The sequence below is a fragment of the Symphodus melops genome (assembly GCF_947650265.1).
Source record: "Symphodus melops genome assembly, chromosome: 2".
Classification (NCBI taxonomy): Eukaryota; Metazoa; Chordata; class Actinopteri; order Labriformes; family Labridae; genus Symphodus; species Symphodus melops.
Window position 1 is genome coordinate 3162156 of NC_136692.1, and position 27725 is coordinate 3189880.

At 43.1% G+C, this 27725-nt stretch overlaps 1 protein-coding gene across 1 annotated transcript in view; it reads right to left on the minus strand.

Annotated features, from left to right (window-relative positions):
• ptprdb (protein tyrosine phosphatase receptor type Db) overlaps window positions 1–27725 on the minus strand; it is a 171875-nt gene that overhangs the window by 44117 nt on the left and 100033 nt on the right. Inside the window, 4 exon segments of the mRNA XM_079336999.1 lie at window positions 3328–3516; window positions 11084–11225; window positions 13450–13595; window positions 27273–27422. Of these exon segments, the coding sequence (XP_079193125.1) occupies window positions 3328–3516; window positions 11084–11225; window positions 13450–13595; window positions 27273–27357 (562 nt within the window). The 5' untranslated portion in view covers window positions 27358–27422.

Here is a 27725-nt window from a genome sequence, read left to right on the forward strand (position 1 = left end):
TGTGGCTGTAGGAGAACAATAGTATCTGCACTTTTTATTCATCTGGCTCTATAAGAGCCGGACCGGGACTCTAAGTCCACTTAACTATCCTAATTCTCAACCTGCTCTCAAATCAAGGTGTAATCGTGTAAGTAATCTGCAGTGTTACCATATTTTCTGTCCGCTCCGACAAGATAAATCCACCTGTCGATACTTAACTCCCCCTACACAAATGCTATTGTGCTACTTGTATTGATTTTTTTTTTTTTTCCAGTGTTTGCAGTTGTATTTTATTTTTATAAATCTCCTCACAGAAGTGGATAAAAGTGGAGTCTGACAGCATGGGACACTTTCACTGATTTGAAACATCGGCAGCAGGGTTCGAGGCGACACCGCCGACAATGATCAACAACCTTTAAACTCGGAGTAAAGCAGCTTTAACAGACCGTGACTGTGTCGAGGGGCGGCGAGCTTGCATCACCTGCTGGATCACTTCCTGATTGGCTCCTCAGTCTGACAGCTGCTGACACTGTTTCTGTTTCTAAATGCCGACTTGAGACACCTTTTTACACGCTCGCATTTTTAAACCACTAGTTTGGTCATTTTAAGCTCATTTCATTTGGCTTAATTGATTTTTTATAATCGGTAACTGCTTTTAACTTCCTTCATTGATTGTGTTGAGTCTGTATGTTGTCAATGGGTATAAAGTTAATATTATTATTATTGTTGTTGTTGTTGTGAGCTGGTTTTATCAGAGCTCCGGCGTGCATGTCTTATCTTCATGTAATGAGGGGAAGACTGTGGTGATGTGGAAACGTCCGAGCCGACAAGGCGGAACAGATGTGTGTGTGTGCGTGTGTGTGTGTGTGTGTGAACGTGTGAATTCACACACAGGCCCACTAATATTACGCCACCATTGCAGAGTGTTTGCTCACTGGTTAACTTTTGAGCTCTATGACATGTAGATGTGACTTCCTGCAGGGGACTCGGGAGGCAGCCGCTGCCATGAAGGCCAATCAACTATGAGTAACACGTATCGTTCCCAAATCAAAACAGGACAAATCAAAACCCTGTTCAGTGTGACACAGTGGTGGCAGTAACTAATCAGATGTTTTTTTTTGTGCTCGGCTGTAAATACGTTTATTTCTGTCTTTTTCCAGTGGTGTGTGTGTGTGTGTGTGTGTGTGTGTGTGTGTGACTTCCTGTGTTCGTGGAGCCGGCCTTCATGGCACACCCTGCACAAATATCCAACCAGGATAGGATGTCGAGCATCATTCAAGGAAACTAAAATAAACATCCCAGACTGGAGCTGATGTAAACCGATGTCGGACTTTTTCCCCTCGAATGTCAAACTTGAAGAAGATAAAAGGTGAGAAAGTATTGACGGGTGGATTTTTTTCTTTTTATCTCGACTGACTCGACTTTAAACCAGTTTAAAACTTCACTTCACTACATCTCCACAGCAGCCACATGTTAGCAGTGTGCAAACTATCACGTGGATTCACCATCTCTAAGTCTGGGAATCTGTCGCCATTGATTTCCTCCCAGTGGCTCCAGCAGAGGCCTTACCTAACACTCATCTACAGCTGGTGGCTTATTGACTGGTAACTGTATACAGCAGAGTGGGTCAGTGAATGACAGATTAGGTGAGTGAGTGAGTGAGTGAGGGAGAGAGAGAGTAAGTAAATAAGTGAAGGATTGGAAAAAGTAAAGAGGTGAGTGTGAGGACGGAGTTATTGTAGTTGTTTGGGTGTGGAAAGGCTGCAGGTGCACAGGTGAGGGGTGAGGCCAGCTACCTCTAGGGTGACATATATCTGCGTGAGTGTGTGTGTGTGTGTGTGTGTGTGTGTGTCTTTAACCAAAGTGATGTATGCGTGCCTGCAGACTTGTAAAGTGTGTCTATATCTGCGTGTAAGTGTCTACGTGTTGTTGTTTTTTGTGACGTGCATGCCATTGTAAAAGTGAGAAGCAGCAGCAGCAGCAACATTAGTGAACAGTATGTAGAAGAGTGGACAGTGAGGGTGTGGACCTCGGAACAGAAGCACTTACCAAAGGACTCTGTGGTTAAAAAGATACAAAGAGAAAGAAACAGCATAGACATGGCATTACAATCAGACCACTGGATACACACAGGACTTGAAAACAGCTTGAAAAAAAAAAAAAAAAAAAAAAAATCACAGAGAACTCCCCCCAAAAAAATCATCTATACAGAGCTCTGTGCACGGCATCATGTCAAAGCATTGTTGTAACCATTACAGAGGAGACACACGTCTAACATAGCAAAGATTTAACATATTTAAGTTGTAACGATTTGATCTTTTTTTTTTTCCCATTTTCAGGTAAATTAAAGGTCAAAAAAAGGAGCTTTAAGGAAAGAAGCGAGAGTTTAAAATAAATCGGATGCATATAGGTTTGTTTTCATAAAGAAGCAATAAAGTTTGGTTCAGTCACAAGGGAGGGATTGTGGGTTCAGAGTTAGTCCCTGGAAGCAGAAGACAGAGGACTGAGGACACTACTGTGGCTATTTGAGAGCTAAATGTTGAGGCCAGGCAGGAATTAGTGGATTTTTTTAAAAAAAGTGATATTTTCATCCTTTTTGGAATTTGTTGTATTTTTCCTCACCTCGTTAAATAACGTGGATACCGTGCCTGTGTGAGTCATGTTCACACCCGCACGAGACACATGTTCCACGACAAGAGAAACTAAAGTGGTCATGAGGTGATTTTAGTCACAGCAGTGAGCCTTCACACGGAGGCCGTTCCCACACCGTGCACGCCACCATCCGCTCGGTTTAAAATCTGTCCGTGGAGAAATTCTCTCGGATAAGAGCGGAGAAACGTCACGCACCGGTGCGTGCGGTTTCCCGAATATTTCATAACGTCTTTACTTAGGCAAATCTGGAACCTTTTCGGGATGGTGATTTGCACGGGAAGACCTCCGAGAGTTTGGAGAAGAAAGAGGAGAAAAAAAAGATGTGTGTGTTTTGGGGGGGGTTGTGGGAGGGGGTTCACTGTTTAAAAGCCTTGTAAAGTTTGGAAAAGTTGGCAACCACACACGGTCAACTCATACCACAGCAGCAGAGAGAGAGAGAGGGGGGGGGGGGGGGGGGGGGGCAGCTGAGAAACATAGTCAGTAACCACGGCAGAAGGGAGTGTGGTACAGCAATAAGAAACAGGGTTGAACGAGGGCAAGAATAACTGAAGTGTTGGAACTCAAAGTAAGAACGGGTCGGGGGAGAGAAAGCAGAGTGGTTAAAGTAAAGTGGGCGGGGACACTGAAATGGTGGAAATAAAAAGCTGGGATTCAGCGGAGTGGGGAAAGGAATGGAGGGATGAAAGAGACGTTTACCTGAGCGGAGCTGCTTGATCCGTCCGTTGTTGTTTGACGTGTTGACCGGCAGGAAATCCTTGAACCAGGTTATTTCTGGGTCAGGGTTACCGCTGGCAGCACAAAGCATGGTGGCGGTCCGAGAACGCTCCACCACCTTTAGCTGGGGACCCATGTCTATGGTTGGGAACCCCGAGGGCAGCTGGTCCTCTGGAAAGATCAAACACAGGCAGGATATCTCAAGTCTGAACACTACAAAGGGTTTCAAAGTGACTGTATGACGTAGCCTTAGTGATTTTGAAGAGAGGCAACAACGGAGGCTGCCATATTTGAAATCCTATCGCAACTTAACTTTTGATCAATGGAAACACAAAGAGGCGGAGCTAAGTCCAGCTGTCAGTCAACTCAGCCATTCCCCTAATTATGCAAATGTATCAACAACTGTCAGGCTCTGGTTTTAATCATAATATTCAGTAAGATGGATGTTCTTAACACCAATTCTAAAGATCAATGGTTAACTCGTCTTTAATCCTTTCAGTATCGTTATTTTCCTTGTAATACAGATGGATGAACCTGAAGCCTACCGACTACATCCTGTGGTTTCTTTTAAAGGGGTTGATTCAACGGTAAGGGGCGGGACTTTTATGTTGCTCAGGGCTGTGATTGGGAGGGGGGTAATACATCTTTCGTCAATAAAATTGGCAAAGAACTAAATCAAGACCTTCATGAAGGAAGCCTGTTGGATGTGCAGGTTCCTGTTACCTAAGCAGGATAAAAAAACGGGTGCTTTGGGAACTACTGGTTGTGATCCATCATTGTCATTTCGCTGTGAACCGACAGGACACCCACTCGTAGGGAGGATTAGTTGGAAATGCCTCCACTGCTGCAGGCCAAACTAGGACAGTATCTTGATGTCAGATATTAAAATATTTAAGCTCATCCTCAGGGGAATTTCACACAAAGCCGTTCAATGAGAACGTCATACCCGCATCACCTGTCATGGCCAAAACCAGTTTAAAAAAAATAAAAAAATAAAATAAAATCTCTTACATACTAACTCTTCATCTCATTAGTGTAAACAGATTGCCTTCTTCTTATTTGATTGGTTTTGGGGGGCGGGTCTTGAATGAGTTGTTCTACTTTTTTCGGGGCAGTTTTCCCCAATGAAAAGTTAAGCTATATTCCAAGTAATTGGCCCCTCCTCTTTTTTGGGATTAGTATAACCCTATCTTTGAGATTGACAGGGCAGTGAGTTCAGCAGGCTCAACGCGCAGCCACTGACAAAACAAACAACACCAATGGTATTTAGGTCAATACCAAACTATGGAACTGGAACTATTTTTTCCCCCAATGATTATTCGACGAGTCTGATGATACAAGCGCTATGAAAGCTTGTATTCATTTAATTGTATTGTGTGCAAGATAATAAAACTGAAGACAGCCGATACGTATTATCCTGTCACCATGTGAGTCACGTCTTAAAAAGGAGCGTGTCTCACTTTCAGGAGACACATCTTAAGCCCTGAATTGACACCGCCGAGGCTGAGTCACCGGTCCAGCGTGAAGAGGTCTGAGAGGAAAAGCGGCTGCTCAGATGTAAAAGTCACATTTAGAATCAATTTAGAGTCCAAATATGTTTGGCATCAGACGGCAGCCTGCAGGCAAGATTTTTGAAGAATCCCACAGTGAGGTCAAGTAGAATAAATGACATTTCATTCCACATGACAAACTGCCTCACCGCCGCTCTGAGAAGAAGAATCTATTGGAAATCAAATGCTGTCTATTCCTCTGAGAATCAGCAGATGGGGAGCCACGCTTTCCGTCCAGATTAGTCCACTGAACACAACCCTCACTGGGAGCTGAAATACAGAGACGTTCTTTGGAAGTGGCACCTACTGAACGGCAAATCTATAGCCTTTATCGAACATGCATCCCTGAACATCCCTAGAAAAATGTAAGGACAGGCTGAGCCTCAAATCGTCCTTAATTTCCCGTCGACATAATTGCCTCAAAGAGGGAGACTTTACCTCTCAGACGGCAGGACCTGGTATAAAAAGCACGCAGGATATCTTTGCCCTTTATTTCAAGGCTTTGTGTAATTTAATGTATTCACTGTATCAGTGAATGAGCTGTAGAGAACAAACGTGTAAGCAGCTTTCCTACGAAGCAAGACATTTTCACCAGCAGCCTCCTCGCTGGCAGTGAATTTTTCCCAACTCGGAAAAATTCCAGTTCAAGTCGAGGGGAAAAAAAAATTAGGCAGCAGGCAGCGTACCCTCTCAAATATGGGAATTTTTTCAGAGAGAGTTTAGTACATGTGGGGAAAAAATCCAAACATGGATTTATAGACATTGAAGGCTTTCATGTCATGTGTAGAGATTTGTAACACTGTGATGAATTACCGCACGATTTGGCGTAAAAAACCTCATTAACTTAAAATCCTAGTGCTGAGGTGCTGAGACATGTGCCGCCCGTCCTGACCGCGAGAACAGCCGTCACCTGATAGGCCGTCGCCCCCCCCCTAGGCTTCGAACCCATGGTGAAGCCACTTCCGAGTTGGCCTACAAAAATACGTCATCACTTTTCCAGTCTACAGAAAGGCTCATCAACGAGGACAGTTAAACCTTCTTTCCCTTCTAAGGGACCCTCTCATATTCCAGATTTGACTGAAACTTAACAGAAATGAAGTAAAGGCTTTGTGGAAGAAGAGGAGACAGAGGGTCAAAGACTCTTTAACTCAGGATAAAAAGAGAGGATGATGAGTCCGGTACTGGAATCAAACCAGTTCAGAGAAAGTTAGTCTTCTGAACTTTGTTCATGGTGGCACTTTGAGACAGCGAGGTAAAATGTCAGCCGAGATAAAGGTAGACATGTTGAGAAAGAAGCGTGCTCCTGCATAAGTTCACACTGTATTTGATCTAGAAGGGAGTCTATTTTAATGTTTTCTTTTTTTTACCCAGAATCCCTTGTGACTATATCCCTCTCAACCACACTGAGGCTCATTAACTGGAAATCCTAGCGCTGAACCTCAGCGAGGAGATGCTAATTCTGGTGCTAGTCCATCGAACCGTAGCCGCCGGGTCGTGAGACAATAGCTCTGCGAGTCTGTGTGTGGCCTTTTAACAGCTCCGGTTTCAATCAATCACAACACCCGACAAATGGAAACATGGACATAATAAAGCAAGAGAACACGATGACGGGGTGCTTGTGTCTGCTCCGGACCGGGGGGTGGAGGAGGGGAGGGAAAAAGTTGATGACACAAAGAGGCAAAGAAAGAGCAGAATCGGATGGAGTAGAATAGAGTGAGACGAAGAAAGCAGGCCATTCAGAAAAAGAGAGGCAGACAAACGGAGGGAGCTAAAGAAAACAGACGGAAAAGGAACGAGAGCACGAGGGACCCACACAGCATAACGATCCAGATTCTCTCTGCTTTCATTATGCAAAAGATTACTTCAAAGCCAGCGCCTTGTAGGCAGGAATAATGCATTCTATTTCATCTACCTGGGGTGGGACACTCAGGACGCACAGTTAGAAATCTACTCCCTGACACCCAGCTTCTCTCTTACTCATCGTCCCTGCATGCATGCACCAAAAAACAAAGTTGAGATACTGACTGTACCTGCAAACAGGCGATACAAGGATCCTTCTGGATGCTACCCAGAGTCCCCTCTGTGCACACAAACACAAAGGCTGTGCTCAACTCAAATCTGGCAAGGTGTGAGTTGGAAGTGCTGAGACAGAATTGGTCCTATAGCTGCGTCTCCTTACACTGGCTTCACCTCAAAGTCAGATCCAAAGTTAGATGGGGAAAGCAGAAGCTAATATGTGACATCACTGGGTCTAAGTTTTATGAAGTTTAATGGCTAAAACCATTCAAGTACCGGTGCCAGCCTCCAACACCACTTAGACCGCGGTGTTGAGAATCAGATAGTGGACTAGTTTTAGTTACAGGCCGAGGTTAACTCGAGGTTAAGTGTCTTGCCCAAGGACACGTCGGACATGACGCTGCAGGAGCTGGGGGTCGCTAACCTTCTCGACCAACGAGCCACAGCCGCCCATTTAAGATAGTTGGCTTTTGCAGACAGACTCAAGTGGACACTTGAAGAACTGCAGGTTCATCACACTTCAGTATCGGCTTCACTTTTCACCAGCAGAGATTCCAGCTTGGATTGCTCATATTGTTTTTGTTAAATTGTAAACTCTTTGTGAAACATTTCATGTGGAAACATTTCCACATTAACGAAGTGATTGTTTCACAGCAACGGCACGTTGATAACAGAGAGTGTAATTGCAAAATGGGTTTTTTTTTTTGTTGAGAATATTGTGTTTACGTTTTTAATCATGCTATCATTGAAGGTTTACAGTACTTGGTATTGGAAAAATCTCAAGTCTATTTGTAGTGATTAATACATGCAGACACACACACACACACACACACACACACACACATTAATATATGCATATAACCAGCTTCTCGCCATCCATCACAAGGACAGATGTAAGCAACACCAAAGTGTTGGGACAAAGCTGCTTGAGCGAGTGTTCATGTTCTTGCCTGTGTGTGTGTGTGTGTGTGTGTGTGTGTGTGTGTGCTGCACTGTTAAGCAGCCCCTGAGGTCAGAGCAGATGCGTAACCCTACACTCCCTCTGTTGACGGAGCCTTCCACACATCCCACGGTTTCATTTGGATGTGCTCCCGCTCCAGCGTTGTTTCCAGCGAGAGATCCAGATAATTTCACAGCTCATAGAAAAGCCCGCTCCCACAATCCTGGGAAAACGGCTGTGCGAACACTGTCCTCTTTATATAAGACTCAAAATGAAATCCGTACACACACACACACACACACACACACACATTGCTCGCTGGGTTTGTCATCTGTGTGTCTGGAAGACTGCAAATCAAGTCTGGTCTCACTATCGAGGGGAAGCAAAGCATGAAGCTGGCTGCTGAATCAGAAGCCTGAGAGTAATATCTGCTCAAACCTGTTTATGTCATTCAGCACTGACTCAAGGGGGATAACACCACCAGTCATGGATGCAATAAAATTAACACCTTTACAATATATAGCAATCCACGGTGCTTTTTACATGCAACGTCACTTGTTACGACTGTGTCAGATTTTGAGCACCAGCGTTGATTTGAATTCAGCTCGCTTCGTCAGGCAACAGCTGGTTTTGTTTCTGCTTCATGACACGATGACAAGTCAGAGAACACAGTTTGTGATTGATGTAGGTACAGAGTTAAAGGTTCCCAGAACGTGGCCTCTGAGCGACCACACTGGGGAAATGGACTCAGAGCTTGTATTGTTCTTTTCTGACAAACCGTGTACCGAGTGCTGATTGGTCGAAGTTTTTACACGTTTATAACAGCTACAGGAAACAGATCTTTTTTTCTTTTTCAGATGACATGAATTATTATAATCACTGTCAGAACCTGAAGACTATTTCAAGCAAAATCTTTAAAAAAAAAGGTGTGTCTGGAGAAAATGGCCGACGTAGCCTTTAACAATCCTGTTGATGCGTTCATTCGCCGCAGACGAAGCTAACTCAGGGTTAAGTGTCTTGTCCAAGGACACGTCTGACGAGGAGCTGGAGCCGCCACTTCTGCAGCACTCACTGTCATGTTTTAAGATAATTGGTCCTCATTGTTTGAAGTACTTTGATCTTAGTCCCAGAATATATATTAAAAAAAAATTGAATTCGATGCTTCGGCCAAACTTTATCTTTCCAATTTTTTCTGAAATGTTTTGTTCAAGACAACCACGTTTACCAAACCATGAATTATACAGTACCTGAATGACTGTAAACCTGATCCTAAAGCACATAATCTCTCTCAGGTTCATAATTATTTCAGCCATTGCCAATCACAGCCATTTACCGGAATCCGAGATTTCAATTAGCCTGCTGCTAATCCTCAGTAATTAAGCCGGCTGACCTTAACACCGGATCCCTCCTGTCAGACAGTCAGTCAGTCAGTCAGTCAGTCAGTCACTGGAGCTGTGTCTGTTCAGAGCCAGGGGAGACGCATGACTGACAAGGCTGTGTGTCAGTGTGTGTGCGTGCAGGTGTGTGCTTTGTATCTGACATTTAGACTGCAGGTCCATCAGAGGCTATTAGCTGCTCCCAGGTGGCTTCTTATTCATCCACAACACAATGACTCCTCAGAGGAGTAAAAGAGGCTAATCACTACATAAAGACTGAGTGTCTCACATCAGGTCCACGTGTGTGTGTGTGTGTGTGTGTGTGTGTGTGTGTGTGTGTGAGTGTGTGTGTGTGTGTGTGTGAGTGTGTGCTTAGGTGGCTTTTTTCTTGATAGAGATAAGAGATCAGACACGGGCAGAGAGCCTCCATCAAAGGAGGCAGGAAAAATATAAAACAAAAATACAAGCTCATGAGCAAGAGCACATACAGATGTCCACACTTATGTGAGCATGTGTGCATGCACACACACACACGCACACACACACAGAGATGAGCGTGTGAGACAGGAAAGATTCTGGATGGATGGAGCGGAACAGCAGAGAAGATGCAAAGAGTGGTCGATGTGAATAATTTAGAGGCTGCTGTGTGGTGGACCTAAGAGCATATGGCCGGAGAGAAAAAGAGACAGAATAAGAAAGAGAGGAGAGAGGAAAGTGTATGAAAAAGATGGAGGAGAAATGGGGTGAGCGAATAGAAATATAGAAAGAGACAGTCAAAAAAAAAAAAGGATGAAGTTCGAGAAAGAAAGAAAAACACAGACAGACCAGACAGAGAGAGAGAAGAGAGTGGAGAGGAGGAAGTGTAGACTCTGTTATTACCTCAGAGACCAGAGGTAAATAGAGAGAAAGAGAGAGAGAGAGAGAGAGAGAGAGAGAGAGAGAGAGAGAGAGAGGATGAGATGGTAGAACAATAGGCGGCTCGTCCTTTCCCCACGAGCATGTAAAGGCAGACGATGTGATTATCCACACTCGAGCAGTTTCACTCACTAAGACACTCTTGAGCTTCAAACTACCGGTACATAATGTTCTCCTAATGGACTCCACTAACACTAACATCACTATCTGCATTAATGGACTCCTGCTAACAAAAACCATCCACCGCAGCGGATCCAGGCTTACACGTACACATACACTATAGATATATTTACTTCTGAGGATGCATCCTCCACGTCTCATATTGGCCTGCATTAACAGCTTTGAAGCATCAAGAAAATTCACACAACGGGGCAAGATGCTGACTGGATATAAAACCAATATCCCCTCTGCAAATATAAAAAACATCTAACTTTTTCAAAATCTAAATATCATTTACTTTTATAACTTGTTAAAGTGTATTCATGATCATTCTTCCAAAACATGACATGTATGGAAAAGCAAATTATTGTAATAATACTATTCGCCATGTGGACATGACGTCAGTACGGAGCCCCTGAAGGAACAAAAATAGTTTCAGGTGTGCCAGTAATCTGTGCTAACGTTCAAATATTGCGTGTTTCTCTCCATCACTAGAAAGAATTACACCGGAGTTTCTACCGTTCTGTTTCTCAGGATGGACTTAGAACGTGTTTTGAAATCCCAAAGAGTTTTACCTGCAAATGCAATATTTCTATTCGACGTGAAACTTGAGCAATGGGTTTGTTTCTGGTGCATTCCAGAAACTTTATGTCTATGTTTATGTCCCTTTAGGGGCTCCACGTATCACATCAGGTATTATGATTTAAGTTTTTCTTTACAGTAATAAAATAATAATAGTAATAAAAAAGAAAACAGAATGGAAACACAGCTCTCACACTGACCTCGTAGCACACTGAGCCTGGTGGAGGCCGTGATCTCTCCCGCAGAGTTGGAGGCGTGACATTCGTAAATAGCCTCGTCTCTCGGGGTCCGCAGAGGCTGGATCCTCAGGACCGAGCCGGACCCGTCGTCAAACTCTATTACCTGTTGGAGGGGGAAAAAACACCAGATCAGCTGTGATCAATAAAATGTGTTTATGAGACCTGAAGAGAGTTATCACCGCTCTCTATAAGCCCCCCCCCTCCCCTCGAGCTAATGGAGCTTTATGGTGTCTTTGAGCCCCTTGACTTGGTTTAAGGGTTTCAACTTTATTGTTTTGGATCACTTGCACGACTCTCATCAGCATCATATTTTGGCCGCAGGAAACTTTATGACTGAACAATTTTTACAAGCAGCTCAGGGATACCTAGCATGCATCAATGGTGAACATAAGGGAGTCTCAAGCACTTCAAGATCCAAATATCACTCTAAGACTCAAGTGTTTTCAAAACTTTAATCAAGTCGATTAGTTTGAAGTATTTTATTTAATCGACAAAGAAATGAGTAGTTTGGAACAACTCAAGAAACGAGCAAGTAAAACGTGTTTTCCAAAGCCTTTCCTTGTTGTTGTTTTTCTAAATATTCTGAGGTGAGCGGAGGTGACAGAGGCGAGGAGGTATAAAAGCATAAATCAAGTTAATCCTTCGCCACATGGCCTGCCTGGATCCTCGGTCTCGGATCATCACTGCACACCTGAAAATCCATCTCCTCACCAGAGGAGCAGTTTAACGTTAAATATTCAGAGACAAAGTATCTCTCATGTACTCTTCATTTTTAGGATATCCTGCAGAGAGTTTTTTTCTCCAGAAATACAGATCTGTTCTTCCATAAGTTGAACACGTGAAGGTAATGCTTTCTGGATTATAGATTCTGAGAAAGTTTCTGCTGCCTGAAATCCAATAAAAAGAAATCCCACAACAACTCCCGAATGTCTAAGCTTATATAGGGTGGATTAAAAATAAAATATCTCCCCAAGTGATTTAATCACAAACACGTCGACAGCAAGATGAACTTAAACCTGGGAGGAAACTCGACTTATTAAAGTGGAAAAGCACCCAGAGCTCAAGGTGACACTGAGTGGGAAAAAGGAGGAGGAGGAGAGGCTGGTTCAACATGTCCAGCTTGGAGTGACTGGTGAGGTGAGGAAATAAATCAAAGGTTAGCGCCTACGGGAAAATAATAACGACGACCATATAGGATTCTCATATACTGTAGCCCAAGGCATCATCTGACATATGAAGGAGTTGAGATAGTTCACAGATGTAGGATATTTGGAGTGCAAATGAAGAAAGCAGGTAAACTGATCAAACACCTTCACAAACTAGGACTGATGATGTTATTCAGAGAGAAAAGGTTTTCTTTGATTAAATTATGAGTGGGAAAAGAAAAAGAAAAAACACCATACATATTTATCATAGTCTTAGATTAACATTTTTGGTATGCGCATGCTCTTCAGATCGCAGAGCAAAGCATTTGACCGCTTAATTGAACAGCCTAGATGCGTAGCATACAGAAGTTGTGTGGTAAACGGAAGAAGAATCAATAGTAAGCCTAACTAGCTGAAATATATCGCTACCAACCGAAGTGAAGTCAGACAAACATCTGTCAATAAATGGATTCCTTCCCAGTGTTTACGTAGGCCTACAGCGACAAGAACAGAAGACGAATTAAATTTCACTTGACCGTGTTTATAAACTAACATGATAGCAAGGTGATGCTAGCTTGGCAAAAATATTAGCACAAACAGCTAGCGTGGCTCTGTCATCCTTTAACATGTCAGTATTTCACCAATTAGCAGAAACTTTAAACACTTATGGAGCATTATCTGGATTACTAGGTATGCTAGCTGGCAAGTCTCGGATAGCGGTTTTCCCTCATTTAAGCTAGGCTAAGCTAAATAGCTTCCAGCTCCACTTTAATGATTCATTGACAGAGGACAGGAGTTTGCAGTGATGTACTTATGACAAGAAAGTAAATAACAACAATATTCTATACTAAACCATTAAAGAATTAATATATTATCTCAAAAGTTGCGTACTCGTAACTCTCTGTAAGTTTGTTAACTTTATTTGAGTACTTCAGACATATTCAAATCCTGAGTTGTTGTGATTACCGAGCCAAAAAAATATACTCTGTAGGAAAGATAAATAAAGAAAAGAAAAAATAAATACAAAAAACACTCATTGTGTTACTGTGTGCACACAGTGAACCCATAGGTTGTGGCTCAGTGGGATGCTAACTCGTCCCAGATTCAGTCAAAGCAGAAGAAGCAAGCAAAATCATAACAAGCAAGAGTAACACTTCTTTCACACCTTTCTAAGCAACTTACCTCAAATCTCTGGTTGCTGACTTTCTTGCCTTTCTTGTTCCACACAATCTTGGGCTGTGGGTCACCTGTGGCCTGGCACACAAAGGAGGCCACTCCGCCCTGAACTCCTGTTTGGTCTTCTGGGGTTCGTGTAAATCTGGGGGGTGCTGTACGGGAAAAAAAAAAAATGCAAAAGTTAACTCCAGATAAAACTCCAAAGTGTGATACATAAAGATGATTTGATTCAAAGTTGTGGAATACCAGCCATTAAAATAACTGCTTTGTTAAACTTTCAAGACCCCACACACCCACACAGCTATTTTAATTTCTCTTGCTGATAAAAGCTGAGTGGGTGTGTTACATTTTCACTCCAACATGGACATGAGGATGGCTCGGTGTAAAAATGCTCCCTTTCTCAAACAATAAAGATCAAAAAATGATTCAAATAAGTTCACAGAGCATTTAACATGTTGGTGGACCCAAACCACAAAACCTACATCCACCTCCATTCATTCACTGACTTTTGACCAATGAAACCACTGTTGCATTACAGACTCTAGAGACGATAGGAACGAAGAAAAATCCTCTTAATTCAAGACGCAATGCACTTAAAATTTAAGTTAAATTGACAGTTTAGATGAACCACCATCACAATGCTAATTCTGTTAGCCTGTCAAGGTGAACTTCCACTGTGTGTAAGCATCAAGCTAATAAACGGAGATGTACATCCCAAAAAACGATGCCACTTCATGCACGACTGTAATCTATGTAGAACTGAAACAGGAAGCAACAAGATGATGTCACTACATTTCGGTCCTAATTGAAAAGCCTATAAAAGTGATTTGATCATTCTTGACGTCTGCAGTAAGTTTCGTGCGTCTGTATTTCATCATGAACTCATTCTTTGAGCACTATCTGTTTTTTGAGTGCAGTCCTGCTCGTGGGTGGCTTATAAAGGAGTCTGTTCTCTGTACGTGTGTGTGCACGTTTCGCCATGTTTTCCCTCTGTCCCTGTACCGCCAAAGAAGCTTAATATTTCTGCCATAAAGGATTTATGAAGACTTACTCCTGACATGACCACTAAAGCCCCTCATTCCAGGGACGCCAACAATATCATAACCACAGCCTCCGCTGGATTGTGACATCACGACATCAAAAAGATTCGGCACGTCAGTCACGGCACGTCACCGCCAGCTCGCCTAATGGCATTCCAGCCAAACCAGAAAATCCCTACTTAGGGGCTTACCGCCAACCGCCCTGACAAAGGGAGAGAAATTGCTTTTTGCTGTTTAAAAGGAGGGAGGGAGAGAAAGAGAGAAACGTTAAGCTTTTTCAGAGAAGGAGAGAAAAAGAGAGATTGTGTGTTGAAAGAGTGGAGCGAGCTGAACAGAAGAGCGGGCGAGATAAAGGGAGCGAGCGAGAGAGACAGATGGGGAGCAGAATGAGGAAGGAAGAGAAAGCATGAACAGCAGAAGCGGAGAAAGAGAGCGAGAGAGAGAGAGGAAGATGAGCAGGCAGTGAGTGGATACAGGAGAGAGAGAGAGAGAGAGAGAGAGAGGGCGAGATTGGAGAGTGAGAGGAAGAGAGAACGAGCCAGATGTACTGGCAAACATGGTCAGAGAGCCCCAAGCTGCCCAATCACCTCTGCACTTCACTGGCTCACGGCCAAATCTACCTCAGTCACCGAATTCAGCTGTGTGTGTGTGTGTGTGTGTGTGTGTGTGTGTGTGTGCGTGTGAACATGGGGAAGAGAGAGGGAGTGTTTCTTTGCCTTTAGTATCTGCTTCCTTTCAAACATGCATATGCCAGTTTATGATTGTACACATACTGTGCACATATAGGAAGAGTGAGAGTTCATGTATGTGTAAAAATGTGAGTCAAAGTGATGAGTCACTCTATTAAAACTACCGACTATATTTTTAAGAAATGATAAATCAACTAAATGTCAAGTTTTCCTCCGGTGTTTTTGAATCACTGTAAATTAAACACTGAGAGGAATGGAATGCGGCCGCTGATAGCTCCATAAATTGTGCATCAATTTGCAGCCGCTTTCTGCTCCAGCTCAAGGTCCACCTCGCAACGCAAAGCATACTGTGCTGAGCATAGAGTGCAACACTTCACACATAAAGTTGTCCGCTACATGCAAGTGTCTTCTGTCTAACTGTGGAGCTGCACCTTCATGTAGACGGGAAGGGGACATTTTTTTTGGCTTATTGTGAACCTACACTTAATAGTTGTGGTGAAATTTATTTAAAAAAAGTGAATCTGTAAAGGCAGCTTATCTGCATATATATATTAAAAAAATCCTCCCCATCCTAATGGCCCAGATGCTCTATACATTTCAAAGTGTGAATTTATCTGCAGAGTTTTAACCTCAGATGGCCCTGCAGGGATTTAACCCTTAATTCTCACAGTAAAAGTCACATTAAAGTTATATTTTTAGACTTTAGTTATGAATCGTTTATCAAGTGTAGTCGTTGTTTCATGATGGCTGATAAATCTGCCCGTGACGTCTCTTGTAAATATTGTGGCGCAGTTACCACCAACTCTCAGCAAGCGGTAATTTTTCTCTCTTAGGTTTATTACGATTACTTTTCGCAATGAGGCACATTTGCATAGAAAGGGGAAAACTTTGCCCCAGGTGACGTGGCATGATGGCTAGAGCCCGAGCAATAATCGGCCGGCCAATAACATTGCATGATATTAGCATATCAAGTGACTATCGGTATCGCTGAATCTAAAGGCAGATATGCGCTGATACTAGGTTTATTTACCCATCAAATAGCATTTCATTACATCCTCTTTCAATGACACAAGCAGTTCTCTTCCTCACGGTCACCAGCAGAGGGCGCCATACGGACTGCAACAAGCATCGTCGCTCTCCAGAGTGTCAAGCGGCGACACATGAACATTCAAAGTTAATTTTTTTTTAAGTTGAGTGACCATAATGTACGTTGTAATGTGAATCTTTTCCACCTGTTTTTGATAACTGCATTTGACGGATCGGCACAATAAATGTGTCTGTATTTATGTGTCGCAACAGACCGAACACAAGTCGAAGAAAGACATACTGGTATCGTTTTCTTTCCTTCAGTATAGATATCAGCATAAAAATCCCATATTGTTCAGGCCTTAATAATGGCCGAGGTGCACAGAGACGTTTGCTCTGCAGGTTTATGAAGGGTGCAGTTAACCCTTTGTGTGTTTAAAGTAGGCGGCGTCTTCTTGGGTCATTAGTTTAACATGTGTAAAGCCACAAAGTGTGAATCAGGCCCATAATGTTTAAGACTGTGTTTTAAAGGGGGAATAAAACATCTAAAGACTTCTTGACTGTCTCTGTGGAACTGTGTTCATCATTATTATTTTTTTCTATTTGGTGACATTTTCTACACTTTAACCACACATTGTTAATCTTTAAAAAACACAGATTAACAGAATCATGTAGGAATGCAAACAAATGAAACTGCAGCCCAAACGTGTGCTGTGCAGCACATTTTATTGCGTCTGCATAATTTCTACACGCCTGCTGTAAACGCTGCGTTGTGCGTGCATGACGCACGAGCGAGTGAGCAAACGTGTGCACCCGTCAAAAAAAAAAAATTTAAAAAAAGAAGAGAGAAAGATGGAGAGATAGAAAAAAAGAGGGAGAGATGAAAACAGAAAGAATCAGAAGCGGGAGAATCGCTCTCTTAATCCTCTTGCTAATCTCTCCCCCACAAAACAAATGAAAAGTGTAAAGCCAGCAGAGCCGTACTAAAAGGCACGGTAGATCTTTCAATTGCTTTTTTATCTATCCCCTCTCCTCTTCATCCCTCCGCCGTCGATCCCTCTCTTCATATATCTCCTGTTTAATTGTCTTAGCTCCTCTCTTTCTCATATTTTCGCCCCCCTTTTATCTCTTTTAAGCGCTCCTCTTTCTTTGCCTCTCAATCACCTCCCTCCGCCTTCCCTCCACAGCTGCTCTCCTTGCTCTCTCTTTCATCCTCCTCCTTGTTACTCTTTCTCCATCTCCTCCCTCCATCTCTGGGGTGTTACATAAGTCTTCCTGTCACATTGACTGACTTAATGAGGAAGGGTGTGTGTGTGTGGGGGGGGATGCAACCGTATGCTCCACACTTCTCCAAACTCACTCTCACTGTTCCTCTTCTCCCTTATCTCTTTATCTACGATCATCCTTATCAGTCTCTTTTTTCACTTTTCACCTTTTTTTCTCCTCCAAATTCCTCCTCTTCTTCTGCTCCCTTTTCCACCCTCACTCCTCTCCTGCTCTCTCTCTCTCGCCCTATCTCTTCTGTCTGTTGCCAAGATCATTATGTTTTTTGTTCTTTGTGTGTGGTAGGATTAAGCATTGACATTTAGGCCAAGGCAGTGGGAGGAGGGCTCGAGCTCTAAAAGGGCACTTCAATATTTGTAGTAGTTTTTATGGGATAAAAGCTTTACGATGACGGTATTTTATTTCAAGAAAGAAAACGCAGATTTACACAAGATCTATGGGGGAGGGGGGGGGGGGGGGTGCTTTTGTGTGTATGTGAGTGAGTGAGTGTGTGTGTGTGTGTGTGTGTGTCGCCTCCTCCCAGCCCAGTCTTCCTCTTTTCCCTCAATATGACCTAAGATGGAAGTGAAGGGGGAACGAGTGAGTGGGTCAGCAGAGAAAGATTTAGATGGATTTAGACGGTGCCAATCTTTCCCCTTTTGGTGTGTGTGTGTGTGTGTGTGTGTGTGTGTGTGTGTGTGTGTGGTAAGGGGCTGGCCTACATAAAGGTCGGTGTACAGTTGGATGTGAGCTACACAACAGATGGCAGGGATTACAAAGTACTCTTTGGACCACTTTCGAATCAGAAGATGTGCGAAAAACTTTGAACTCAGTGTGAATGTGTTCTGCCTTTTAGGTGCTTTTCATTTAAAGACAAATAATCGCATGCATTCAGAAAGATTCCTCCAGTGTAAGACATGACACTCAGCCCTCATTTTGACTTCCTCATGCATACATGGGCTGAACCTTTTTTAAAGAACCTCAAACAAACCTGCAGATCATACTGGTGCGTGCTGCTGATTCACTGGAGGAGCAGAAAAGACAAATAGCAGGACCAAATGGAGCTGATGAAACTTAGTGGGAAACTACGGGGAAGTAGCTGGCAGATGCTGCGTTAACCTAGGGGGACGCAGCGAGAGAGATCGAGTTTGTAAGAACAGATGCTTGCGCAAACCTCCAGGGACTCTGATTTACGCTCATGGTGCGTTAAGATGTGGAGAATGGATACTCACACACATTTGGGAGGAAACAACAGACTGGAATATCCACAAAAGACCCACTTCTCATGTTGTAAAAGCAGAATCTTAGTCGTGCGTTGGGTAAAGAGCTGCCATACTTTTGAACGACTCTGACATTTATGTTTTCAGCAACACACGATGAGAGATGTGCGTGCTGCACTACAGCAGGGATTCCTCCGATGAAACCAAAACTCCTGCCGATCGTTCTGTGAACTCTGGAAAAACAGCGCAGTTTGAGTGCCCTATGGCTTGATCTTGTGTGCCCTCAATCACTTAGACGACCCGGTGCAGGAGGCAAAAAAACAAACAAAGCAAATCAACAAAAAGCAAAGGATTCAAGGACTCAGTTGGATGGAAATGGAGCCGCTCTGTCTGATAGGGAAGGTATCAAAAATACAAATTGGAGAAAATAAAGAATATGTGAGAATCACAAAAAAATCACAAATAAGGATATTCCGTAAGTGAGTTTTTAGAGTAGTTTAAGATAAAAGGAGCAGATAGGGGAAACCTAGACATTAATGGAAGCTAATCCTTGAGTGTGTTTGAGTGGCAATGCTTTGCTATTTCATGAGCATACGTAGCTTTTGTGAGCGTGTCTTGGAAGTTTTGATCACATTCAAAAAGGGCTGCTCTGGCCAAGCATCTGTGCCCGCGCCTCACTTTTTCCAGCGTCTGAATGTGTGTGTGCACTTATGTCGATAGTTAGGCATGTAATGAGTAATTTACAGTGCTTGCCAGGGAGGGATCCAGCTGCACGCTGCTGTATACTGTAGAGTGGCTGTGGGTGGTTAGCAGATCGCTCCCCCGAATGAGAACTGAGGCAGGACTTGTCAGACACGTTGAGGAACGAGGCCAATATCGGGGCCTGAGCCAGGGCCGTGATAGTCAGCCTGAGAGTGGGCGGGAAGCTGGCCAGAAGCATAACTTAAAGCACATTAACATCAAACCGACACATTACGAGCAAATTATCAGCTGCTCGCTTTCGCCCTGGAAATGAAATTAGACTGTGGGGCCATAAACACAGTGAGACAGCTATCATCCTACGGCAGCACACCTAAGCGTTAATTGGAAAACATATGGGCCTTTTTAGAGTGGAACATTTAATTATACACACTCTCAAGTGCAGTTACGTTTGATCAAACGTCACATTAAAGATAAAACATATTCACAGTTCACTGTCCATCTAAACAGCGTCTTCACCAAATCTGAATTATTCTCTGCTTTCTTGCACGTTGCCTCTTTTTCTGTGTATTTCAGTGGGATTATGAATCAAATAAAGTACGATTCAAATCGATGGGACATATAACATATCGCAAAATGCGTTTTAATAACCAGCAGGCTTCTCTTTTTCGACGTGAGTAGCTGAAGATAAGACATCGAACGTTTTGTTTCAAAGCTTAGGCGTATAAGGGAAATGAGAATACAGTGTTTCTTTGTCATCATTTTTTATCTTCACTTTTTAAGACAAGTTAAATAAATGTGAGCTAATCTGTGCCTACTTGGCAGGAAACTGTGACTCTAATGTGTATGAAATTACGTTCTTTTGATTTATACATTACTTCTTCAAATGCCCGTAGGTCTGAAGTTTTTTTGGACGGTTTCCAGCTGACGTCCATTAAGATTATTAAACTTGCGTGGTAAGAAATGCACTTTTACAGCTGATTATAAAAGCATGTGCAATTAGCATGTTTCTAAGCCACCATAGCTGCCCCGGGGTCTGGCTGGTGCAGAGATAATCAGGGTTAATTTGTTAGAAACACAAGCGGAGGAATAGATATTAAAAAAAAAAATGGTGTTCTTTTATTCTCAGGTCAATAGAAACACATGGGCTGACCACTGGGTACACAAGTGCACGGGGGTCAGAGCGAGCTTCCCATGAAGATAAACAGAGGGGTGTTCTAAGAGCCGGTCACAGCGAATTACTCACACACCACCGCGTCGCAAAGTAAGAGCTAAGCTGATGCTATCCAGGCCTCTTCACAGACGGGTGCACCAGCTAAAGCTAATGCTAAGCTAACGCCGGTCAGATCCGTTTACTCACAGATGGGTGCACAGCTATGCTAGCTTCTAATAGCCTCCTGTTTGTGGGCTGGAGATGCAGCAGGCTGAGAACCTTCTGCTTTAACGTGGAATTAAAAAAAAAAATTCGGCTTTCTTCGCATCACTTATGAATGAACTTTGAAAGATTACGAAGGAGAACTTATTGAGAAGGTCAAAAGGCTCACCGTGCTACACATCTAGTCTGAGACTGCTGATTTGAAGGTAAAGTTTTTGCCCTTTCAACAGAGCAATTCTGCCGATACAGCGTCAAACTGTTGGAATAATAACAAAGCTGTGAGTGGGATTTTAATCCTGTGTTTCTGAATAATAAAAGTTTGTGATGTGACCCATTTCTGTCAACACTCTATGAAGATGTATTTGAACTGGAGCTGATAGACAAAGGGTACCCGGCATTTAAATTAGGCTTTTTAAAAAAAAAAAAAAAGTAAGTTCTTATGTCATATTCTGGATGAGCACATCATCACTGGAGCCGAATCTCTTAACAAACTAAATTATTCTACTAAATATACCAAACAATATTAAATATATTTTTTTTGCACACTTGCATGCACAAAGAGACTTATTCTAATGTATATGTTCAGTTTGAACACTTAAAAATCCTTTAAAGTTTTAAGCCTTGGCACTTTTCATGACTATTGATAGTAATACACAGATTGTATGTTTAAAAACATGTGAAATCAAAGACAACATTTTGACTCTTCCAAAGCTCACAGGTGGAATCTCATTTGATTAAACCCGATAAAAAAGTGGAAAACTTACACTTACATGCAGCTTTAGCAGTGAATATAAATGGATTTATTTTTTCCATTTGACAGAACTTCATTTTTGGTCACAGGCTTCCTGTCTTTGGATAACAGTCTGCTGCCTGTAGACGTTAAATTAGACTATTGGATTGATTTTAGGGCCGGACAGAGATCAGAATTTTTGGGGCCAATAGTGGTATCAATATTAGGGAGAGAAAATAAATCCCACACCGAGGTATCGGATGAAATCTTTTGTCAGATCTGTAGAGACAGGTAGATATAGATATTCACATTTTGTATGTTCATTCCTCATATGCAGTCATCAAACACTGGAAAGTAACTTGTGCATGTACGTGCATCAACACGTAGTCCGTAGATCGCCCTCTACTGGTGAAAGAGAACGGCGCATTTACAAGAATACAACGAAAATCAAACTAAATGCATTTTGATTGTTGAACAAATCTGGTAATATCGGCGCATATCAACCGTCACTGGATCAGCTAATATCGGCTGATATTATCAGCTGGCCAATGAATCGGTCGGGTTCAATCCGATTAATAAATCTTTTCCAAAAAGTTAAGGTATCCCTCCACTGATCTCTACGCCACATAACTGCCACAGCAGGGCTTCAAGTGATCACACACACAAACATTTTCTCCAGATGCCTGAGGCCTTTTTTATAATTTGATCATCACTCCTCCTGTCTGAGGTAGAAATGCCGCTCTACCTCCATCATGCTCTCTACTGCCAGGAGCAGATGTTGACATGCACTGACACTTTGTACACACAAGCAATACAGTCAACCCCGCTGTTGCATTCCCTTGCACTTTCTGGAGTCAGGCAGAACCAATCAATCACAGAACGAGACAAAATCCCTCTAAGAAAAAGAACTGCTTGATTCACACCCTTAAGTAATCCCCGGGGTCGAAACCTTTTAACCTCTTGTGACCCGGCCTCTTCATCTGCTCACTGTTCCTCATCCATCAGCAGCAAGGAGGCACGAAGCTCGCACGGAACTGGATTCACTCATCACAATCTAATCTCCTGTCTGATCTTAGCTCCACACGTGCTTGCATACATACATATAAAGTGTGAGGGTGCATGCATGTGCCACAAATCACAAACGCTCAAGTCATTAAACGGCTGCGTTAAGTTCTCTGTCCTCCAGTTTCTTCTTCTACACTCCACTGTTACGCTTCTGTCAACCTGTAGCATTCATAAGAAGGTAAATATTCTCATTATGGCATCATATAGCAGACTTTTTCCACCATGCACTTAACATGCAAAGTAAGGTGAAAAAGCTTTGATAAAATAAAACAGAAGGTTATAAGCAATGTATTGAATAGAATTTAAAAAAATATCAAATATAATGAATAATAAAAAACACAAAATGGCAGCAAGAGAAAATAAAAGGTCCAATGAGCATTAATGTAACGCATGCAGAAAAAGTGTCAGCCTTCCCGTTACCTTCATCCCACCCTGTGAGATGGTATCCAGAAGGTATTCAGAACTCCTGACTGAGGGGGAAGGATTTCCAGTGAGCCTCTTGTCCAATCAGATAACTTGATCTGAACTGGCTGTTTTATATTCATTCACACCATATACTGGCTTTGTCTGCAGGTGTGAGGCTGCATCTCATTGCTTTTCATAGGAACTCAGAGCCTTGAACCCCGGGAGGGGAAAGATGAATGAAATACTTGCAGGTAACCATTGAAGTCTCCAAGGTCCAAACCCCGGGTGTTCATTCACATGCTCTCGGGCTCCAGAGTTAGCGCGCGGCGGCGCTGTCATTGTGAGAGAATGACCCAACCACCTTTTTAGATCAGGGCCAGCCTCAAGGACATGTGAGCGCTGGAAATATGACCAAACGCTGACAGGTTAATCAGTCAGGCGAGCAAGTTCGGCGTTTTTCAGCGTTGTACTCGAAAAGGCCACGTATGAAAATGTCATCTTGCAGGTTATTAATGCACATGTCTTATTATTTTTACATCAGTTTTGTTGGGGAGAAATATGAAGGGGAAGTGCAAAGCTTTTCCAGAAAAAAATGTGACAAACATGATGCAAACTGAGGCGAAGGAGTTACACCTTATCAAGAGCCTCCATCTGCAGAATCCTAAACTACTGCTTCCTGCTTTCAAAACGTACAGTCTGCTCACTGAAGCAAAGGGCTGCAACTAAGCATCTCTTCCCCGACCCTAGCCTCTGTTAAAGGAGATGATTTGTCACGTTGCACACACACACACACACACACACACACACACACACACACAGGAGGAGTTTTGTTTCAGCTGGAATTTTTATTGCTCCATCCGAGCCGCGAGGGTGGAGGACGACAGCTTGTTGTTTTTGGGGTAAATGAGGGTCAGCAGAAAAGAACCCTGTTGTCGCATTGTTTCCCTACCGCACAGAATGATACGCGTAGGGGATGTGGTTTCCCACACAGGGGCATCTCACTGCATACACGGAGGCAGTGGCCTAGTTTACGACAGGATCAGGGCATTACTCTTAATCCACCAGATAGATGTCATATGCACGCACGCGCACACACATACACGGAGAAACAAAATTAGTGGAGAGGGAGAGGGAGGCAGAGAGGGACAAGAGAACGAGCGTAAGAGGTGGATGTGGAATTGAAAAGAAAAAAAAAATGCATCCACACGCAGAGTTTAGTGCTTTTATTGTTAGGCCAGTACTTGTGTGCAAGGATGCGCATATGGTGCAGTGTCATGCAAGATTTCTAACCATGCACATGGGATATTGTTCCATCAGAATGCCTCCTAATACTCTCAGAGCACTTGTGTTACTTGCTCAGAAATCATTAGTATTGTCCAGGCGCTGAGGAGTAAACTAAACTGTCTGTATTTTTTCAAAGCACTGAGCTAAAAAAATTTGTTCCATTCATTTTCAGTTTGACAGACGACGGCACAACTGGAGGCAACATTTCAGAGCGCATTTAACATTTCAAAACATGCAGACGCGAGACGAGCGCCAAAGATGTCAGCGTCCCGGCCGCTTCTGTTTGAATTCCTCAACATACACATCTCTGAGTCCCCACTGTTGATATTAAAAGAGGCATTGTATGTCATACACAATGAGACAAAAACAGAAAAGAACAGCCTCCCCCCCCCCCCCCCCCCCACCCCACCCCTCCACTCAGCCGTCTGTCACTCCTTTCTGGCCAGATTACTGTACATGGATGTTCGGAGAAGAGGCAGAGAGTAAGAGGGAGGAAAAGAGCAACGCAGAGAGAGTCACAGTGGGAGGAGAAGGAGAAACGTACAGACAGAGGAGGAGACCGAGTATGAATCCTTTTGCAACACTCGCTGCTCCCCTAACCGGCACAGAGGGAGACTGGGAGCATCGTCGTTTTGATGGATGACTGGGCCTTTACTGGCCGACCCTGAAAGTCACACAGGGGACGAGAGGGCATGAGGCTGAAAGGGAAACAAGATTGCCGCGTGGATATGTGTGTGCGCTTTTACTGGCCTCTGTGTTATGATGTCCTTTAAAATGAAACAGTAGAAGAAGAAGAATGACGGCCTCTGGCCTGCGTAATAAGAGGTGATGATGATGTATGTTCAGCGTCACACATCCCGAAGCTGCGCTGCAACAGACATTTCTGATCTACTTTATAAATATTTGTTTCACCATGGCTGCTGAGACAAATTTAAACGCACAGAACCCAAGTTTTCTAAAACAAATATTCAATCAAAATAACGCCACGCTCAGTTGTTTCTGATGTCTCCGGGAGCGTGACTCTCAGATGTTTAACATTCTGCGTGATGAGCTCAACGGCGTTCTTTGTTTTTCATTATTCTGTCTCAGTCCATCCGTTCGTTTCTTCCTCCCACACAACACTTCTGTTTCACATCTTCTCCCCAAAGTCTCAACTCAAATCAGACATTCTCATCACTTTTTGTTAGGAGACATAAAGCCTCATTTTTAGACCTCGGCCCCACAAATTGAAGGAGAAATCGTGCTAGGAATGAACTTTCGGTCACAGAGGTATAGACTGTCAGGCTGAGGATGATGATATCCATGGCACCCTGATAATGAATGTTTAAACAGATCACTGTCTGATTTGCAAAGTTAAATTCTCAAAACTTTGGTAGCAATCGGTAGAAAACCATAAATACTGTAGATCAGGGATGGACAACTTTGGTCACGGCGAGGGCCACAATCATTTAACTGTCACTGCCAGGGGGCCCAATGGTAGGATACAAATGATTAATGAGTCAATTATGTCTGAAATCTAACTCAAAATACCAGCGATCAAATATTATTATGGACATATTTCATGATTTGGTGGCAGATTTTGTCATGTTTTACTTCATATTTTCAATTACTTGATGTTTAAAAATTGACCTGAGGGCCAAGTTGAGGGTTGATAGGGGCCACATGTGGTCCCCGGGCCGCCATTTGCCCACCCCTTGCTTAGATGCACGGCTAAAAATGGGTTAAAACGAAAGTTAAACTAATTTAATGGGGGGACCAGATGATTAGTGTGTGTTTCACTGTGAAGGTGGATTTTTAAATCAAAAGGAAGATGCACCAAAAAAACAAGAACAACACTGAAAGGAGACAACTGAACAGAAAAAAGAGTTTGATAAGTGCAAAACAGGGTTGTCACAATACCAGATATTTAAACTTCAAACAATACCCGAAGAAAAATCAAACAGTAGAAACACCTGTTTAAATACCACAGAAACAACAGAAGCCAAAATCAGCTAAACTTCTTTGAGGGACATTTACCGGAGCGACGGCCTCGGATAGTGACGGGAGGCCGTGCTGCATTTTGAAATGTGCTGCATCAACAACGAGGACTGAGATACAAATATCTCTCCCAAATATTCACAACCTAATGTTTTAAACTCTGTCGGAACAAGAAAGCAGCAAACAGTTTGAACACAATGGGAAGCTAAAAGCCTACAGCTCCTCCTACAGGTGTCACGGCTCGCTGATCATTCAGGCTAAATCCCTCCAGCTCACTGGACGCTAAGTTTTAACAAGACAAATGTTGTAATACTGAATGAGGAGATGCTAAGAGCTAATTTAGCATCTCTCGACTCAAAAAGATCTATCACACCTAACAACGTCAGGTAAAGGTTTTTATTTCTCAAGTTACAATGACCACAATCCCAGAGCTAATTCAATTAGCCCCATAATAGCGATTTACGCTTTGTGTTAGCATCAAGCTAACTGTGATATGCATACTAGCCCATCTGTGAGAAATAGCGCCCCCTCCTGGAGAATAACGGTTCAGACAGACACCACTGCTCAAAATATTTTTGATTAATATAATTGAAGAATTTCAGTAATTCTGATCAAACAAAAACAGTGATCAATATTTAAATGAACCAGCAGTTGCAGTTGTAATCAAAACCTATGGCCAAAGAACTACTTTGCACTGGACAAGCCACAATCAGGGATCACACACACACTGACACACACACTGACACACACAAGCAGAGGGGAAATTATCTGATTTGCCATATGTGGTCTGTCTTTCCATGCCAAGTAATACTGGGATGGACAAAAACAGCTGGCCTCATATCAAACCTGCTACACAACACACACTCAATCTCAGGCACACACACACACACACACACACACACACACACACACACGCACACACACACTGACACAGGGAGCCGGGATGTGATATCAGGAGTGGATTGTAAGATGAAATCAGGTCATTCTAACCCTGTGTGTGTGCCTGTGTTCACATGTACAAACATCCAAAAACACATGTCATGTTTCAGGACTCACAGTCGGCATCAGCGAGGAAGAGGAGGCTGAGGAGTAGCAGTCCCGGGCTGGCAGAGTGCATCATGGGATATTTCAACACATGCATGCTGTATCCACCGTGAGCTCACTGCCTCACTGAACGACAGGATGACAGGACGAGGCCCTCAGAACCTGGAGACAGAGAGAGAGAGGAAAAAGAGAACAAAGCATTAACTTAGATGAAGAAAGTTTCAGATAATTACATTGTCTGTTCACACACACACACACACACACACACACACACACACACACACACACACACACACAGACCTGGAGTGCGTGAGCTCCCTCCAGGCCTTACACTCCAGCTCTGCAAGCTGCCTCTTCTCTCCTCGCTTCATTAGGACCAAACACTCATCGCCCGAGGTGTGTTAAAGATGTGTGTGTGTGTTCGCAAAGAAGATGATGAATTCACAACTTAGCGCAAACATCAGT